The sequence below is a fragment of the Coturnix japonica genome, chromosome 11 (genome assembly GCF_001577835.2).
Source record: "Coturnix japonica isolate 7356 chromosome 11, Coturnix japonica 2.1, whole genome shotgun sequence".
Classification (NCBI taxonomy): domain Eukaryota; kingdom Metazoa; phylum Chordata; class Aves; order Galliformes; family Phasianidae; genus Coturnix; species Coturnix japonica.
The window spans coordinates 3,942,443-3,961,033 of record NC_029526.1 but is presented as its reverse complement, the minus strand read 5'-3'; the positions used below and the strand labels follow the sequence as shown (position 1 = coordinate 3,961,033).

The 18,591-nt window shown below is 33.6% G+C and overlaps 1 protein-coding gene across 2 annotated transcripts in view; it reads right to left on the bottom strand.

The window, feature by feature from the left end:
- RPGRIP1L (RPGRIP1 like) overlaps positions 1–18,591 on the bottom strand; it is a 51,374-nt gene that overhangs the window by 1,813 nt on the left and 30,970 nt on the right. For both annotated transcript variants that reach the window (XM_015873816.2, XM_015873815.2), the window contains 5 exons: positions 17,616–17,778; positions 16,399–16,493; positions 9,370–9,553; positions 4,406–4,490; positions 1,700–1,833 (listed from right to left, as the gene is read on the bottom strand). In XM_015873816.2, coding sequence (XP_015729302.1) covers positions 1,700–1,833; positions 4,406–4,490; positions 9,370–9,553; positions 16,399–16,493; positions 17,616–17,778 — 661 coding nt within the window. The remainder of the gene's footprint in view (positions 1–1,699; positions 1,834–4,405; positions 4,491–9,369; positions 9,554–16,398; positions 16,494–17,615; positions 17,779–18,591) is intronic.

The window sequence follows — 18,591 nt, the reverse complement described above, 5'->3', positions numbered from 1 at the left end:
AGAAAATCCAGTTCGTGAGATAACTTTATAAGCTTCAGCAGTGTTTTACTTAGAAACAAAATTAGTTTCTGGAGGGATGGGGAGAAACGTGCATAAGAATGAGAATAAATGTATTTCTATACAGTATTATTGCTTTCACAGACTGAATGTACATAAAGTTAAAAAAATAGTTGGAATATCTTATGACTGTAGGAAGAAATGTTCCTCTCAATAGTGAAGCAGCTGGCATTACATAGTAATGATTACCTAAAACAACTAACACTAAACAAGTGTCTTTATTGTAATAATTATCTCAGATTATAGTTGAGAGTTTTAAGAGTTTTGTGAAAGATGATTTTCAAGAGAACAAAATTATACTTATATCGCTTGTAAATCTTATCAAATGGGAATGAAGACAAAACAGCCACAGAATCCATAACAAAAACAATTTTCCAATGAGAGACTATGAAATATCTTTTTGGAAGAGATACAATGTCTGTATAACTACTCGGAGAAGAATTACCGGTGGAAAAAGAATTAAGTGGTTCAGTCACAGAAAGAACTGCAGCAAATCTGTGTATTATTTTTCCAGGATATGAAAATTTACTTCTTCTTAGAATTCTTCTTGTGTTCCTTGAACTTTGATAAATACTTTTGGTATTTTAGTAATGGCACGGATGCAAATCATGCACGATAATAGGAATGGATAAGAAACTATTTCTTTCCCTCACTATCTAGCCCATCGCTCAAGGTATGGTAATCAGACACGCAAGTGTACAAGTATTAGTGCAGCATTTGACCAGGACTAACCACAATTCTTGCTGTCGTTTAAGAGTGATTTGCAAGCACAGGCACACTACTTCTGGTAATCATGCTGCCCACTTACCTTTACAGGAGATTAACTGTTAACAAAAACACTCCCAGATTATTCATTACTTAGCTTTACATTCTCCAGAATGAGAATGGAGTGGAGCAGGTAAGGACAAAAATGCACAATGGACAGCCCTGCTCCTGCTACCTTGGAGATCAGAAAAGATACTTCACTATAAAAAGACAAATTAACCTTCTCTGCTTCATAAAAATGTCACACAGGAAACAGAAGGTTCCACACCTACTCACCTCATCTTGCTTTAATAAGTCACAGTGGAGGCCCAGTCACAGACTGTTACAGAAGAAATCTTACTTTAAACTGCTAGACCTGATCCAAAGCTACTGTTATTTCATTTTGATCAGAGACATGTTTTACACAGAGAATGCAAATTTAAGAAAATCTGTGAATTATAGGATTTCTTCAAGCACAATACAGAAGTTAGCAATACAGTATTTGTTAACACAAGTTTTAATAACAAAGTAATACATATTTACAGTCTGACTGGAGGAAGCATATAGTACAAAATAGAGAATCATAGGAAGCAGGCATGTCCTTCAAGTTCTTAGGCGTTATCAACTGATTATTATGAGCTGAGTGTGCTGTTTGGTTTTTTTTTTACTTTTCTCTTTTTTTTCTTCAATTTTTGTCTTAAGTAATCACAAAATGGCACAGTTTTGAAAATTTTGTGAACTAATGGGGAGATCTCTAGTTGATATTAGTACTAATTCGGACAACATCAAACAACTACTTACACAATAAAGCTTGAATTTCTTGTGGAGAGAAGAAGAAATTCAAGTGAGTAACTACTGGTTTCAATAAGGTAATAATAAAGTAGTCTCTAAAACTTACCGCAAATATCCTTCTCAATGATATCCCTTCTACTCTGAAATATCTCTCTCAAATTGACATAAGCAAAACCAATATCTTCACATTCAAGATCCGGTTCATCGTCCAAGGGATCACTAACCACTGTAAATAGTAGGCTAAGCAAATAAATAAATAAATAAATAAATAAATAAAGGTTTGACCTTTGAAAGGGTTTAAAGTTAACTCAAAAACACACAAAGAAGGCAAAAAGGCTCTATTTCACCATAAACCAGATCTCTCTATTAATGATGTGCAAAGTTTTCAATAAAAACAATAGTTTGAGAGACCCTTTCTGTCACATTTTCCCTCCCACTTTGCCATTATTTAGCAGTAGAAGAAGAACTGAAGTCACTTAATTTCTTTACATTTTTTCCCATTCATAAAACCAAGTTTAACCCTATGCACTTTCAGGCTTTTCTGAAAATTAATATACACAACATTTAAAAGTACTAAGAGCTATTTTTGTATTTTTATTTTTCACATCATTGTCCATACCATTCAAGCTGTCTGACATGAAGAAATAAAAAAAATAAGTGAATGGCAATAATACTTTAGATTAAATGTCATTAATGTTGCATTAGCCAAAATCTTTGAGAGCAAAGCTTGTAAGAGAAGTTCAACCGCTTCAATTTAGCCAGGTCACACTTAAATGAAATTGTTTGGGCTTGCATGTGGATCATACTTATGAAGTAAAACTTTTCAGCTGTCCCCAGTTATAGTGCTTTTGTTTGCAAAGTAGTCTTGGAACATGTTAATTGGATTCTTTTTTACCTGGACAAGACTAGATGCACTTCAGAAGTAGCCCTGCAGCATTCTGCTGCAAAAAGATATTCACTCAATGGGATCAGCTAGGAACATTATGATTTGTGAAAACCATCCCAAAATCTACGTATAGTGAATATCAGACCATTAGCAACAGTTTGCTCTAGAGATTCTTTCCCACCGCTTTGTAACAGAGATATAGCCTTAGTAAATTCTAATCCATGCATTTTTTTTATTTTATAACAAGTGGTGTGAGACAAGAGATCGCTATTTGAGAAAGGCAAAACAAATCTAACATCTCCTGGATCTTAGAAATATTAACTAAATTCAGTGAAGACAGCATTTCCAAACACCAAGAGCTAAGCTGAAAGTTAGTGAGAATTTCCACACCTCATTTAGAGGCTTGGAGACCATATTCTAGCCAGGAACATATTCCAAGACAAGAACAGGAACTTGATGATGACTAAGATGATTCTCTCAAAACACCGTATTTCTAATGTTTTATTGTGAAATCACAATTAAAGCTGACACCTTACACTCCTGCACTCAACCTTTCTGAGCAATACAATTCCCATTTTGCCTTTATTCTTCCACCCCTGTTGTACACTTAAAAAACAACAACAAAAACAAACAAGCAAACAATCCCCTAAAAAACTAGCTATGCACCCTGAACATAGAACCTTTATTTATCATGCTGCTTAAATGAAACCTATTTGTTGATCCCAAATATTGCAGACAAACAACTATATGAAAATGCTTGAATTTTTGTGTGAATTTAAATTACACACATTGCATCCCAGTATAGTTTTTCTTTTAAACATGTAATTCTAACGTTGTGCTGGAGCTGACTTGAGTTTGTGGTTTGCGCTGAGGCCAAACACACTGAGATCAACAATGACAGGAATTCAGACTTAACTACTTTTTTTTGGTATGTCTTGGCAACATTGTTAAAACAGAGAATGCTTCTGAGTTTTACAACCTAAAAATGTTACCTCAAGCCTGATTCCAAGTGAGTAACAAACAAACATGCAAAATCCAAACATATAGGAATGACTACCCTCAGACAAATCACAACCAAATCTTCCCAAAAGCCTTTCAACACAACAACAATTGCTACAAAAAGCTTTTTTTAGTACTTTACTTCTGAGCTTGGCTCTTAGCAATAAGCACTGTTTTAAAATAGAGTTCTAGAGAAAAAATGGAAAAATATCACAATATCCAAAAACAGGTGCCCTGATTGAGTATAATATATCTAACTTCAGATTTGGGCACAGAGCTAAGGAGGAGCAAAACTGCAATATTGAACTGTGTAAGATAACTGTTGAATGAAATCATAACAACTTCAAAACTGGGCAAAAACCCACCACCACCTCCAACAGAAAACCTGGTTCAAGTTCAACATTAAATCTGTTCAGTGTCAACATTAAATCAATTGGAGGAATCATGTAAGTAGTGAAAGACAAGGAAATAGAACAGGATGAAAGATAGGATACAGTAGCCAAATGCTGAATTAAATTATAAGTAGATTTTTGGAAATTCTAGGGCTAAGAATACTTTCTAAAGCTTTCACACTCCAGAAAGCAAAAGATGTTCTGCTCTGCTATATGTGGTTTTAAAATTCATTGCTGATAAAGTGCTGATGATAGACACATGCTATTGCAAATCAAGGTTGTTAACAAAAACCAAAACATAGCACCAAACACATAACACAACAATAAAAGAGACAGTGATATAACACGTCACACAAACCTACTCCAGGGAAGAAATGTATATCAATCACCATTGCAAGACGTTCCCAGCTGAAACAAAATTCTCTCTAGTTCATTAGATATGTCAGTATAGTCAAGGAACAAGACAAGCCAAAAGGCAAACCTTAAGCATTCTTTATAAAGACCTTTTATGGAGTTTTTCAGTGCTAATATGTACCTGCCAGCATCTGGAGGTGGCCTTTGAAGTATAGACTTCAGATACTCTCTTCTTTCGCTATTATTTTCCTTATCCACATATATCACTGCAAAGCAAATTGGAATTATTATAATTATTTACAGACTATTTTTCATCTTCTAGAGGAAGGATCATGAAGAAGAGAACAAAGAAAAATAAACATCTCATTCCCTTGTCTATCCTAAAGAAAGGCAATAATGCTAGAATCAAATTTGAAAGGTCATGTGATCTAATGGCATGTCACTGGCAGGTTTATGTGCATACTGTCAAAAAAGATACAAGCAGCATCTAAGTATGCCACATAGCTGTCATTTTCTCTTAATGCCAATAGCAGTCATGATTTTAAAAGCCAGTGGTCTTTACTGCTTTGTATTTGAAAGGATTTACTGCATTTTCTTCCACTGAGGAATCTAGTGATAATGATAACTTATGGCAGAACGCTTGTCCTTTTTGACAGCCTCAGTAATTTAATCCTCCTTTCCTGCCACAATATTTCAATAAGAGGAACAACTAGACCAATGGACTGAAGAAAATCCGCAGTCTGAGGAGTGTGTGTGAATGCTCTGAAAGCCATATAATATTTTCCTTTAAAAAGCTGGTCATGTGTTTGGTTTTTTTATTTTTATTTTATTTTATTTTTAATCATTAATGTGATCTACAGCAAATAATAATCTTGCTTTGGAAAAACAATAAAAGAATAAAATATGGAGTTTCAGGAAATTCTTTAAAAAAGTTTTTTGTGCATCTTATACAAAGAAAGTAGCTTCTTCCTTGCACACGCTATCAACCAACAAGTATTACAAGTGCTAAAACTACTCCAAAAGATTGTTAAAAGCCTGTATGGGAAAACTGAAAAGCAGTAGTAAAAAAATTCGTAAAGCAGCTGCAAAAATGTTTGAAGACAGAAGTAGAACGAATATAGCTCTGAGTAATAAATGTAGCTCCTAGAAACATTTTTGCTTTTGAGCAGGAGTTAGTTAGAAATTTCTCTTTTTAAATTCCATAATCTTTATTATTCAAGTGCCTCACGTTACTAACTCTTTAACTGTAGTAAAAAAGCAAACCAAGAAAAAAACCGATACCTTTCCTTCTCCACATAAAATTCAGGTTTTTTTTTCACTGCACATTGATATAAATCTTTAAATTATTTCATGCTCTCATATGTTATCTAAGTAAGTTTATTTGGATAACAGAAGTTAATCATTTTACCAAGAAGCAGGTTACTGGAATATAGACATACAAAACAGAGATGACAAGGTTCACATTAATTCCTTGCAAAGGAATTCAGTGAGGGTCATATCTCTATCAAAGAGTTCTAGGAAGCACATCTTGTAGAGCCACCAGTTTTCCAATTTTCTCCAAAAGCTGCTTCTCAACTCTTAGCCAATCATTATTGGAAACAAGTTACTTAGAGAAAATAGCCAGCACTTGAATCATGCAATGAAAGCAATCTGCAATTCAGCACCTTTTCCTCTACTATAGCAGGGAGCAAAGCATTGGTGCTTGGATTCCTAAGTTTCTACACACAACATGGTTAATTTCTTGGACAGGTTAAAAGAAGTCGTTACTGCCATCTGCTATTCTTTTGGGTAAGTGCATGACTTTCCACATGTGCTAGCTACTCTCATGGCCAAGTACACTTGGGGCCATCACAGGAAACGATGGGAGGCAGCAGGGAGACAGATGGACAGCTAAGGAACTTCAAAGAAGCAGCCACATGAACAGATTCTTCCTTCGCCCAGAAGAATTCAAACTGGAATTTCCTAACTTTGTTAATCCTGTATCTAAAACAAATTTAAAATGGAAGTCTATTTACAAATCTGAAGAGTTTGAACTCGGTGGAACTCAGGCTAGCAAGTAAAACATTCAACACGAGAACTTCTTTCATATCTGGGGAAAAAATGATTAGCTATAGCAAAAAGAAACTTACATAGAGATAACTTGCTTTCATATCACCCCTAGTACTGCTTGAACTTAGAATTATAACATTGCTTTAAGGCACAGACCATCTCATGTTTCTGCCCAGTTAATTATAAAAATCATTCAACATTAACTTGTGACAGTTTGCATCTAGAAATTTCATTTCCAAGTTCATTCTAACACAACACCACAGTCTGAAAAATTACCACATCCTGAATCTTACTAAAAATCACCACAATTCTAAATAACAACATAGCTGGTTGTGTTACAGTATACTACTTTCATAAAGAAATTTCTAATAGAGCTAAATGTGTATGTGATGAAGCAGAAGCTTATCACAACAATGAAAGAATGCCTCACATTGCATTGAGCACTAATGGAGAAAAGGAGTAACCACTGTGAAGCACATCTATGTTTATGTTATGAAGTTTTAACACTCCTTTGGTCTTTTTATACTTGCACTTCAAGATTGTCCATCGCATGCTAATTGAGAGAGCTTTCCGATTAGTGATTTGATTTTTGATAAACCTTCTTGTATGTTACATATGAACCAATGAAAGCAAAGGATGTTTAACAGATACAGAAACAATCTTTTTAAACAAAACACCTGAATCTTCTGTATCAGCTGAGATGTATAAAACACTTAAGCTGCTCAAATAAAAAATAAAAATATTTATAATTAATGATTTTAGGATACTTATGGCTGTATTTTTTTTTCTATGTAAAACTAGAAGACTAATTTTCCTTCTGAGTGCAAAGCACATTTCCTTCTCCTCACTGAAATCTCATTTTTATTAAAGAAAATATTCAATTAATCTCAAATATTGAGCATGTTGAATTCTAACTAGACATAATAAGACAGTATTAGATAAATAAAAGATACCATAAAGCTATAGTAAACACACATGCAGATTTCATTACTATTATCTCTCCGGCTTTCCAACTGACAATATCAAACAGTAGATTCATCTCCTCTGTCCCCACCATGTACAAAGCTCATTTTAAGCAGAAACTGGCAGACCAACATGTAAACAAAAACTCCACAAATAACAACCATGTTACTATAACACTGTGGAATACAATCCTGGAGAAATTAAGACCAAAACCACTTTCTGACATTTATTTGTTAGAAAATTCTGAAGTTTAAGCAGTTCTACAATTGCAAATAGAGCAGCAAATAGAAAAGTAGTTATGAAGACAAATTTTGATGAGCGGAAATAGTACAATATAGCACTTCTAGTTCAGAATTCATTAGGAATTACAGACTCTGCAAGGCATGGTAGTGTCTTCCAATATCACAGCTTGAAATAGATTTAAATTTCATAACTGTCTGAAGAGGCTGAGATTTCATTCCTTATTCATCACCGCTTCTTCTTTCCCACTTATAACTTACCTGTTCTAACTTCATTATGTTTTGCTAGTTGTACTTTGTGGAGATGATAATTAAAAAAAATCTAATACTATGCTTAGATCATATCCAAAACACAAGTCACAAGATTGAGTAAGAACTTATTTGAAAATGCTGTCTGAATGTTTCTTACATGCCAAACAACATCAACTCAAAAAGGAAGAGAAATTAAGTGCTAGACTGCTTTTGTTGGCTAACACTGTTCTTTTCAATGTGGTTTTATAAATTCCACTTCAATAACTGCTTCCTATCTAGCATACTTGGATAACTGTTTACAGTAGCTAGCAAGACTAATATTGTTAAACCAAAAAATAAATTCTTATTTATCTTATGCCTCATTTATATGTCTTACACAATGACAAGATTCCCATTTGTTTAAATGGAAGTAAGCCTCAGCAAATGAAATGCAGTCTGTAGCATTCTCTTGTTTTTGTTGTTTGTTTTTCCTTAAGCCATACAAAGATTAGTGTCTTCCTCAAAGTTACAAAAATTAAAGCATTTTAACCCATCCTACATTTTCTCTCACATGGGCATTTGCACAACAGCGAAGAAAATTCTTGATGCGACATCTATAAGGGATTTCAGTCTTCAACTTGAGGATAATTCAATAGTTTACGAATATTAGAAGGATATAAGTAAGGTAATGGAAAAAAATCTTTGCAGTCACCTTCTAAAAATCAGAGTTATTAAAGATTAAAGTATTAAAGTATTAAAGATCTGAATGGGATAATGACTTACAAAGCCACTTAAAAAAACCCCTATTTTCAAAAGACTCCTCAATATGAATGTCTCTATTAGTGGCGTTTTCCAAATAGCAAAATGATTCATCTTCTCACAGATACTCTCAGTTAAAAATACATTAATTAATGCTCAAGACAACATGAAGCACCCAGAGTGACTCTTAAATGTAGTAGAATTTAATAGCAAAAAAAAAAAAAAATTAGAAAAAATGGTTAATAAGTAATTGAAATACCATGGAATTGCTGGAAAAAGAATTAATAGGAGCTATTCCTCAATCATTACAGCAGTTCTTTAGATGCTATTAGTGTAAATTACATTATGTATTGACAAACCATTTTCAGATGCTTTTCAGAAAATAGCATAGAGGAAGTAAGATTAAGTAATCCGAAGAATGCAAGGTATTAATGTTAAACATTGCTGAATAAAGCACTTCAAAAAGTTCATACTAAAGGAAAACAGAATAACCCCAAGTGATGGTCAAGTAAAATTTCTCTTTTGAACTGCTTTAGTTGTAGAGGGTTACACAGAATGTTCATCTGCTGTATCATCAGATACCAATAAAGACATCACTTCAACGTTTTCTTTCAGAAATACCTGATTTGAGTTATATGAAGTCTTTTTCAAAATTCCAAGCTAACAGTATGCTTAAATATTCTGTACTATCATATCAGCATTTCTTACAGAACCATAATTCAACACTTTACTTCTAGCTAGTTGCAACCATAGCATTTCTTAAGAAATAACAGTTCTGAAAATCCTTGAGAACCAAACAGATACAACTGGTACACAAATAAATCCAACATACTTTACTGATAGGCTTTGATTTAGAATAAAAAAAAAAATAAATAAATCTTTACTAGAAATTCATAATACTTACCATTGCTATAGTTATAGTGAATCCACTGTCCACGCATAGGTTTGGGAAGTGACACTGGGGTCTCCTCTGCAACTAAATTGTATAATCTGCATTCTACAAACAGTCGCCGTATTGTGTCATCTTCTAAAATTCTTGATTCAGTAAGACAAAGCGATATAATTTCAAAACGGATTTTTTCAGATGCCTATTTAAAGATAAAGCACAAATATGAATTATCTTTCATTTCTTGAAGTGTTAACTAAAACATACTAACATACACATGTAAAACATCGGGTGTTTCATATAAACACTGACTGATTGATTTTGACAGAGACACAATGAGATTCTAAAGCCCCAGGGTTTGAAGTTGGAAGCACTGCTGCAACAGATACTAATTTACAAGTGGTGTTCTGTGCTAGGGAAGGATGAGCTAGAGCTATCTTAATGATGTCTGAACTACAGATTTCAGTTGCCATTATTTCTAACTATAAGCAAAGTCATGTGCATCTTGTTCCTATAGCCACCTGAAATATGCTCAGTAATATGAGGTATCAGAGTTTTCCCACCAAAGGAGATCTTTTAGACTTAAGTGCCTACTGCAGATTGTACTACAATTAGTTCAATAAAAATACATCAAATCACAAAGTACTCGGGTATATTAAGTAACACTGTACACATATGGAATTCAATTTCATACACAAAACTTGTCTAGTAAAATCAAATAATACACTTAAAAGGTCTCTGATGGGGACCTATTGAAATACTTTATTACCATACTGTTAATTTGATAATAAAGTATTCCAATAGGTCTCCATCAGAACCTTTTCTCATTGTCTGTAACTCAAGTGACGTTTTTTCTATTCCTTATATAAAATTGTTTTATACCACCTAGCAATGCCTGTATTATTTGGTTACAAGTACATTTTAATAAGTTTTATTGCATTTAAGAGGAAAAGTCAGAACTGACAGGCAGAGTCACAAATATTTCCCCAGATAACTGTGATTTAAAGAAAGAAAAGCCACTGCAATTTCAAAATTAAGTACACAGATGAGCATTCAGAGATGAGAGTCATCAAATAATAAACAGAGCTCCTTGCAGTACAGAAATATCACATTTTTATTTTTTAACTTTTTTTCTTTTTTTTCTTTTCATATTCACAACTTTATTAAAAATATTCCCCCTACGTGAAAATATTTCAATGAGACCTTATGGTAAATGCAGGTCATTTGAAGCAATAAATTACATTCAAAAGATCAGCATTCTAGATTCAGTGTCAGAACTGCAAATCAATATCCTAATTTATTATGGAGATAGCCTGTGTTTTTCCAAGCAAATTATATAATTAATCAAACTGAAAAGCAGGTGTATTCTATTGTAAAAATATCCATCATATAGAACAATTTCCATTGCTGTCAAGCCCTTTCAATATTTGATGAAGTAATTTTACCCCCTCCTTTCAAAAGACATTTCCTTTTATAATGTATCCTAAGACACTTTAACTAAAAACCCAAATCTGAATATTTCAATAAGGTTGTTTTATTATTCAGTAGATTCATGGAAATTTTACTAGGATGACAGAGAAAATTCCACACCATTCTGTCTCCACTAATACAGGTACATGGCTTCAGCTGGCAATATTACTAGGATTAGCATAGAATGATGAAATATTTAAAGGAATTTTTTTTTCTAAAATCTAATAAATCAAATGACTGCCAAATGTCATTAAAGTGATGGTCTTTGACTTGAATATGCTTTTCATATTCAAATTTGAAAAGAAAGAGATGAAAGCCTGGAAAGGTTACTCAGTTTCAACTAATAACCTCAAGCACTCTACATTCACATGCATAAAAAATGAAATTGGCTCCATTGTCTAATCTTACTTCAGAAACAACTCTTTTCTTCTTGCACTGAACAGATGTATTAGCATCTGTATTTTAAGTGATATGCTGAGGTTTGTTTGCCCCAAAGTATTTAGCAGCTATGTCAAGCTAGTTTGTACAGACTGCAGTTTAGGAATCAACTCCAAATGCCATAGCCTGTATTATAAAGTGGTTCTTTTACATTGCTTAAACCTGTTTGACATAATTAACCCTTCTAATTGCACACTGTAAGCAAAGAATGTTACAGCTATTTTTAAGGAGAGCAGGATACATCCAAGTATTGACAGTACTGTTAGCTCAGTAGAGGACAAATAACTACAACATAGAGTTGTAGTTATTATTAATTTAGTGCTAAAAACTCAAAAAATAAAGACCTCACTTAATTAATATTAAACACGAATACTGTGTACATAAAGGAGAACAGAAGCTAACTTAAAAAATAAATATTTGCAAATAAAAATGCAGGACTGATAAAGAACAACATAGCAACTTAGTCATATTTCACTACTAATATAAATCAGTCATATTACATGGCCTTTGGTGAAAATATGCATAGCATGTAATATATGATAGGAATTAATTTTTAAACAACTATTTACAGTTGTATGATGTAGACTGAAGTATTTAATTAAACCTTTAAGATTTTTTGCTTTGGTTTGCCTTTTATTTTTTTTCCTTTTATTTATTTATTTTTTATTTTTTTTTGCCCTTCATCTCATTTATTAGTTACTATTTAAATGAAAAATAGACAGTTTGTCTTGATCAATTATTTTGCACAGACAATTATATTTTGAAAGGAATAAAGTCATTCTTTAAATATTTTAAAAAGAAGTCTAGTAAAAAATTTCCTCTAATACGAGAAATTGGCTGTACCTATAAAAACAAAAAATTACATGATAACCACTTTCAGTAACTATTCCTGAGAAAATGGTTCAGTGTGAGGGAAAAGAAATATGGACACGGTATTTTAGTCAGTGGCAATATTCTTTCTGTACCATTTTTCATGTCAAGATGAACATCTTCTATTTTCTTATTTTTCTCAGGACCGTGTAAGACATGAGGAAAGAAAGAAGGGTATAACAACACTCCCTGTTCATTCTCCTAACAGACAGGATTATAGAAGTGCACCCACTTCAGACTCTCTTAAACAAGGAGCGACCTCCTTGTCACCTGTTCCTTAATAGCTGTTTTAAAGTCCAACTCACGGTGAAGAAGGGAAAGGCTCACACAACTCTCATAGGATCTCTGGCCTTTGCCACGTGGTAGGAGTAGAATGCAGCACTACAAAGTTAGCACAACAGCAAGGTTCAGTGCAGCCCAGTCAAGTCTATGACAGCAATACTGTTGCAGCCCTGTATCAACCTAAACCCATCTAACTAATGCACTCTCTCCAAGACACTTCCTTCTTTTTTTTCCCCTCAATGTTTAAACACTCAAACTTTATGCTACACTGACAGGATCAAAACTCAAGGCCAGTTAGCTACACATTAATATCAACTGGTCAGAAAACTACGCAATTCAAATGCTTCAGAAAAGCTTTAAAATACCTCCAGTTTCTAAAGCAAGCACGATCTTTAGCTAACTAAGCATAGAATACAAAAATGCTCAATAAAGAGAGCACTTACTCTGTACAGTTCAGCTATGTTCATACTCATCCACATTTAAACTAGAGAAATAAGATTAAACAATTCTCGCTTTCATACATACTTTCTCTTTATGTGGATCATAGACTTAGATATGATTTCAATAATGCCTGGATTGGAATAAAGTATCAGCATAGCACTTTCATTTGCTAAGAGGGAAGTTAGAGTGACAAAATATAACATACGGCATATTTCTAATGTGGTTATTGTTTTTATTTAGATGCTTAGCACATTATATTTGTGAAGGATTCCCAATCTCCCATTATATTATTGTATGATGACAATATAGATGTATAAAGATTAATGGAATACAATTCTCCCTTATACTAACCACAATGTGAAAAAAGTTCTTGGTATAGTATTGCAGCTAATGAAAACTCAAATTTAGTTTCAAATCCCATGCTATGCTTTTAAAACTTCCAATTAGAAGAAAAAGAAGGTCCTTCAGTTCTTCTTTCTACCTGTAAAATGTCCCTAGGTAACTTCCACATCAATGAGTTCTAACACATGCAGCCTCTCAAGAAACTAAGGAGCATCCATATGCACAACCCCAACAAATAATACTATCTATGTTAAGGACTTCTGTTGATGATTTTCCTGTGGCCTTATACACTCAACATTATTTACTCTGACATAATTTTGTATTCTAATTAGCTTTAATTGTTATGTAAAATATAACGTGTTACCTAATGACTTAGAATTCTGTGGTTTTGAATAGGTTAAAAGCCGGTGTTTGTGACCAGGCTGATATTATTTCTCCCTTTTCCCTCTTCCAACAAGAGCAATGGCTGGCACACATTTCTCATTACTACTACAAACACATTAGTCAAGTACTAGAAGCTGTAAGCTTATCATTTTCAGTATTGACTCCAACAAGGTTAATCTCAAGCTTTATTAGCAAAAAAACCACCTTATTAGATTTTAGTTCCTGTCTAACAGTGACCATAATACAGACAACAATGATCTTAAAAATGGAGAACAGCTAATGCTGATATTTAATTTTAGAACCATCTGTTCACATTGAAAGTAGTGACTACAATGCTTTAGTAATAACTCACACTTCACCCCAATAAACAGTTGTGTTTCATGAGCTCTAATTCTTATTTCAATAAATAAACTGTTTTTGTTATCTTACTATTCCAACTTCTTAAAAAAGTACCAGCAGTGAAATGCAGGGAAGTAAACACACCTGAAGAAAAGAAAAAAAAAAAGTGGGACCACCACCAAATGAATTGGCTTTGCCAGTAATTGCCTTATGGGCATATTTTAAGTTGGAAGCTGACAGCAGTAAATTATATTCTGGTAACTGAATGCCATATTATCTCCTCTACAGATTAAGTGTAAACATAGGGGTGAAAGGGAGGAGGAATGGATGAGAAAAGAGGTTTTTTATTAATATAAAGACCATGCCACAGAAAATGCAAATTTCCAGTTTTGATGTCTATTTTGAGGATCTGAAACAAGGCTTTTAATCAACGTATTATACATCAAATTGATAATGTTAACTTCTGATTATTCAAATGTATGAAATATTCATAGAGAACTGTCCAAACTTTTACATTTCTCAGACTTCTTTTCTCTATTAATTATCATGCCTGGAAGCTTTTTAGTAAAAGCAGCAGCCATCAGCCTGACTGAACCTGACAAGCTAGCAAGGCCCAATTACACTGGCACTCTCTGGCACTTTGATGTGCTGGAAACGAAAAGAGATAGGGGCAAATTGTATAGCACATTATGTTAATGACTTGATTTAATCCAGCCACTAAACTTTATGTAGCCTGTTAAAAAAGATGCTAACACTAATTACACCACTTTGGAAAGGAAAGAAGGGGACAAGCATTTCATACCGACAAAGTGAAGCTCATAAATGTTGTAAATCAAATGAAACAAAATGAAGTAATCTATGATTAATTATACATCATAGACAAGAAGAAAAGAGAAAGAAGCAAGTGGTACAGCTAAGTGGTGGAAAATCTGTTAGATTTCCTTTATGATCAACATATCTGAGAAATAACCATGAACTGTCCAATTTGCAACATGCAAAAAAGAAACAGTATGATCTTAAGTAGCTTAAACAGTTTGGCATACAACTCAGATTCATGGGATAATTAGCATAACAATCACTTAAAATCGCAAGACTTATTTACACTGTTTGATTACCAGCAGGATACTTATCTCCAAGATAAAAGGCACTGGATTTTAATCTTTGAAAAATATGAATTCAGTACCAACTTTCACATTCTGTATTTGGTAAACTAAAAATTTCAAATGCATCAGTGCCTGATTTTAAAATCAAATTTGTACCACATGTTGCCTTCATAGCCTACAGCTTTAATTTTACTATCCTCTCTTCCTGAATGTGCACTTCGTTACCTGATGAATAGATCTACAAAGAGGGAAAGTAACAAACTTGAACTCAATGTACTCTCTCAGAAATGTTTTACTTTTTTTTTTTATAACCTAAGATAGAGGATGACAAAGAATATACAGATCAGCTCCATTATTGTTTGACTTGGTAGAGATAAGTAGCAGCCATTTGAGTTCTCAAATTTACAGATGGAAATGCAATGTTTATACATAATATATGTCTTTAAAATGATTCATTGTCAAAAATACCCTCTATACCTCCCTTCAGCTTATGTAAGTGGTAGCATTTAGCACTTCTAAAACCCTTCTAGAACTTAAAAACAACAACAAAAACTGTGGTATTTCTCCTAGGAAGCATTGCCTTACATTGCTATTTACTTGGCATATCCTTACTCTTTTAAAAGGAGACTAAGACAGACCAGAGAAGTCTTAACTATTAGAAGTACTGCAAATGATTTCAAGTGCTGGATGTCTGCTTTTCAATAGTGTTTGGTGAACATTACATAAATTTGGTTATAACAAATGCAGCATAGAAAGATACTGGTAATTATTAATATCTCCTGATTTTCTACAGTTTGTTTTTGGTTGGTTGAACACAGGGAAGGACAATATATGGAAATCGCAGCCAGGTAAACCAAGGTTTTCCTGGCAGCAAAAACTCAAGTTACAACACTTGTAACAGTGACAACAAAGTTGCTAAAAACCAACAAATATAGAGTTAACGGAACCAAAATGTTCAGAAATGTATAAAACCAAATCACGTCGTACAATAGAACGGTTAAGCTGGATGAGACCTCCATGGGCCATCTAAGTTAAACTGCCTGCCCACATCAGGGCTAATCAGCAGTTAAGAACACCAGTGTCTTTCCCTCCACTTTCCATCCTCAGAAGGATGCAGAGAGCAATGAGATGACCAGTAAGCAAATTTTCCTCCAGAAAACCCAAGTGAGCCTCTCCTCACAAGACACACCGTTCGGCCCTTTTACCAACTTAGTTGTCCCCTGGATGCCTTCAAGTAAGTTAGCTTCTTTTATATATCACCGAGCCCAGAACTGTAAGCAGTACTCAAGGTGAGGCCACACCAGTGCTAAATACAGTCAGACTTTACATTTCTTTTTTTTTCTTAGATTTAGAATTGCCATAAAACACTCCAACTGACCTGTTTAATATTCTTGAATAATGGACTTGAAATAATACAGTCGTCGCTGTCGTTTTCTGATTCAATGGAATCATTTGTGTGTCTACCAACTCCATCTGCAAAAATAAATAAACAAAAAATAAATGTAGTAAAAAAAACACTGTCTGTACAGCATCTGAGATTTGCTGGATAACGTGATAGTGATATATTAGCTACTCCAAATAAGCACTGTAGTACAATAGTGTCCAGTAAAGCATTTCCTTGTGGAAGGTAGGAGTGGCAAATCAACAACCTATTAAGCGGACTACATACATAGTTGTTTTTCCTTCTTATTCTATAAAAAAAATACGCACATTTCCAAGATTAAAGTTGGTAAGTACAATGATAAAAGTCCTGCGAGAAGCTTAATTATAAATATCATATAGTATAATAAAGGATACGGCCTGAATTTGTAGATTTCCTATGATCGGCTTCAATACCATACACATCCAAAGAATTACTCTTTTTTTTTTCCTTAAACAAAGTAGTTCTGTAATGAAGATAGATTATTTTCCAGAGCATTCAGGCCTCTCCTTTCTGAAGTAAATTACTTAAACATGTAACATGGATTCAACACTGTGATTTCCAATTTTACTAATGAATTCTTATGCAGAAGCTGCAAAGAACAATGTAAAATTTTAACATTCTGTTTGTTTCCATATTTTAGATACAACTTATTTCACTAACACACAGTTCAGCTCAATGGTAGAACAGAGTGACCCAGCTGTTATAAACTTGAAATAAATCTGCTTCTTAACAACTTTATGTCACAGTTGTGATAAGACACGTTATCCTTTCACAGCCTAAAAGGGCTTCCAATACCAGCACTGGCTGTTAGCTGCAGACAAAAGGAGCATATTCATTTAAACAGTCTTTATAACAATGCAGTTCTAACAGAGAATATGAAGACATTCAAAATAGAAGCCAGCTTTCTTTTAATTTTTTATGAATCTAGGTCAGATACCAGATTTTTGCATTCAATTACAATACAGTTTCTATTTGGGATGAAAATAACACCACCATATCCACCACCCATCTTCAGCTATAAAACACACCAGAATATCATTTCTGTCATGAAGCTTCTCATAATGAGGCAGCTCCCACTGCTAGTGAGAAATGAGAGAAAGAAAAAATAAAAAAAAAATGAAAGACATTTATTAAGGAAATATAGCCACTTATTAAAAAAAAATGAATTCTACCTTTTGGTTCCCATTTTTCAGTTTTTTCTGTCTGATTTCCAGAAGTATCTGAGCTTTGGCCATTCAGCTGCCTTTCTGACAAACGTGAGCCATCTTCTTCCTCTTGTTGAATTTCTCTAGCAGACTCCTTCACCTCAAGAACTGTAACGCTTTCTTGTTTGACCTTATATATCATGTATAATATAAGAATAGTTAATCTCATAAAACATCTTGCAAGTTATGAAGGTTTAAAACATGAAGAGTTCTGACTCACATTCATTATAGATGCATATACCTTCTAAACAACTACATTGTTTTGGCAGTGAAAAGGTTTCAAATGTACTAACAAAAAAAAATGATGCAAAAGAGACAATTCTCAAACGAAGGATAGGCAGTTGGAAAAAAAGCATTTTGTTACACCACTGGAACCAAAAGACTGCCAATTTTCCACAAGAATTTACTTTCACAATCAATTGGACTAATGCAGTATTTAACACTTCACTCTTATAAAGTTATCTATTTAGCAGTATTCCAAAGTTACTACCTTTCTGCTTTATCTCCCTCTCCATTAAATGAGGATAAATTCTTAAAGCAAAGACAAAAGTTTTATCCAGACATAGAAGTAAATAAGTAGATATGCCTGTCATTCTAATGACCAAAATGAAAGAGTCACAACCATGGATCACTTTTTTCCCCTCACATTTCACATTTCTGACTTAAGAGATACTCCTTAATCATAGCACTGTTTTTAATGTGTGACTGAAGAGTTAACATACATATGGAATTCAAAACCCTGCTAAATAATCTGTTCCCTTCTTTCTTACATAGGCCCCCCCCCCTTAAGATACTGATCTGCTGGGCTTTCCATTGTCTTGCATGAATACATTCTTGCAGTCACCACAAGATTCAGACTTCAGATAAAGTCCAAATATATCATGACTTTATATTTATATTATAATTTATATATTATATTAAAGCCAGGACAGCTGCCCACCCA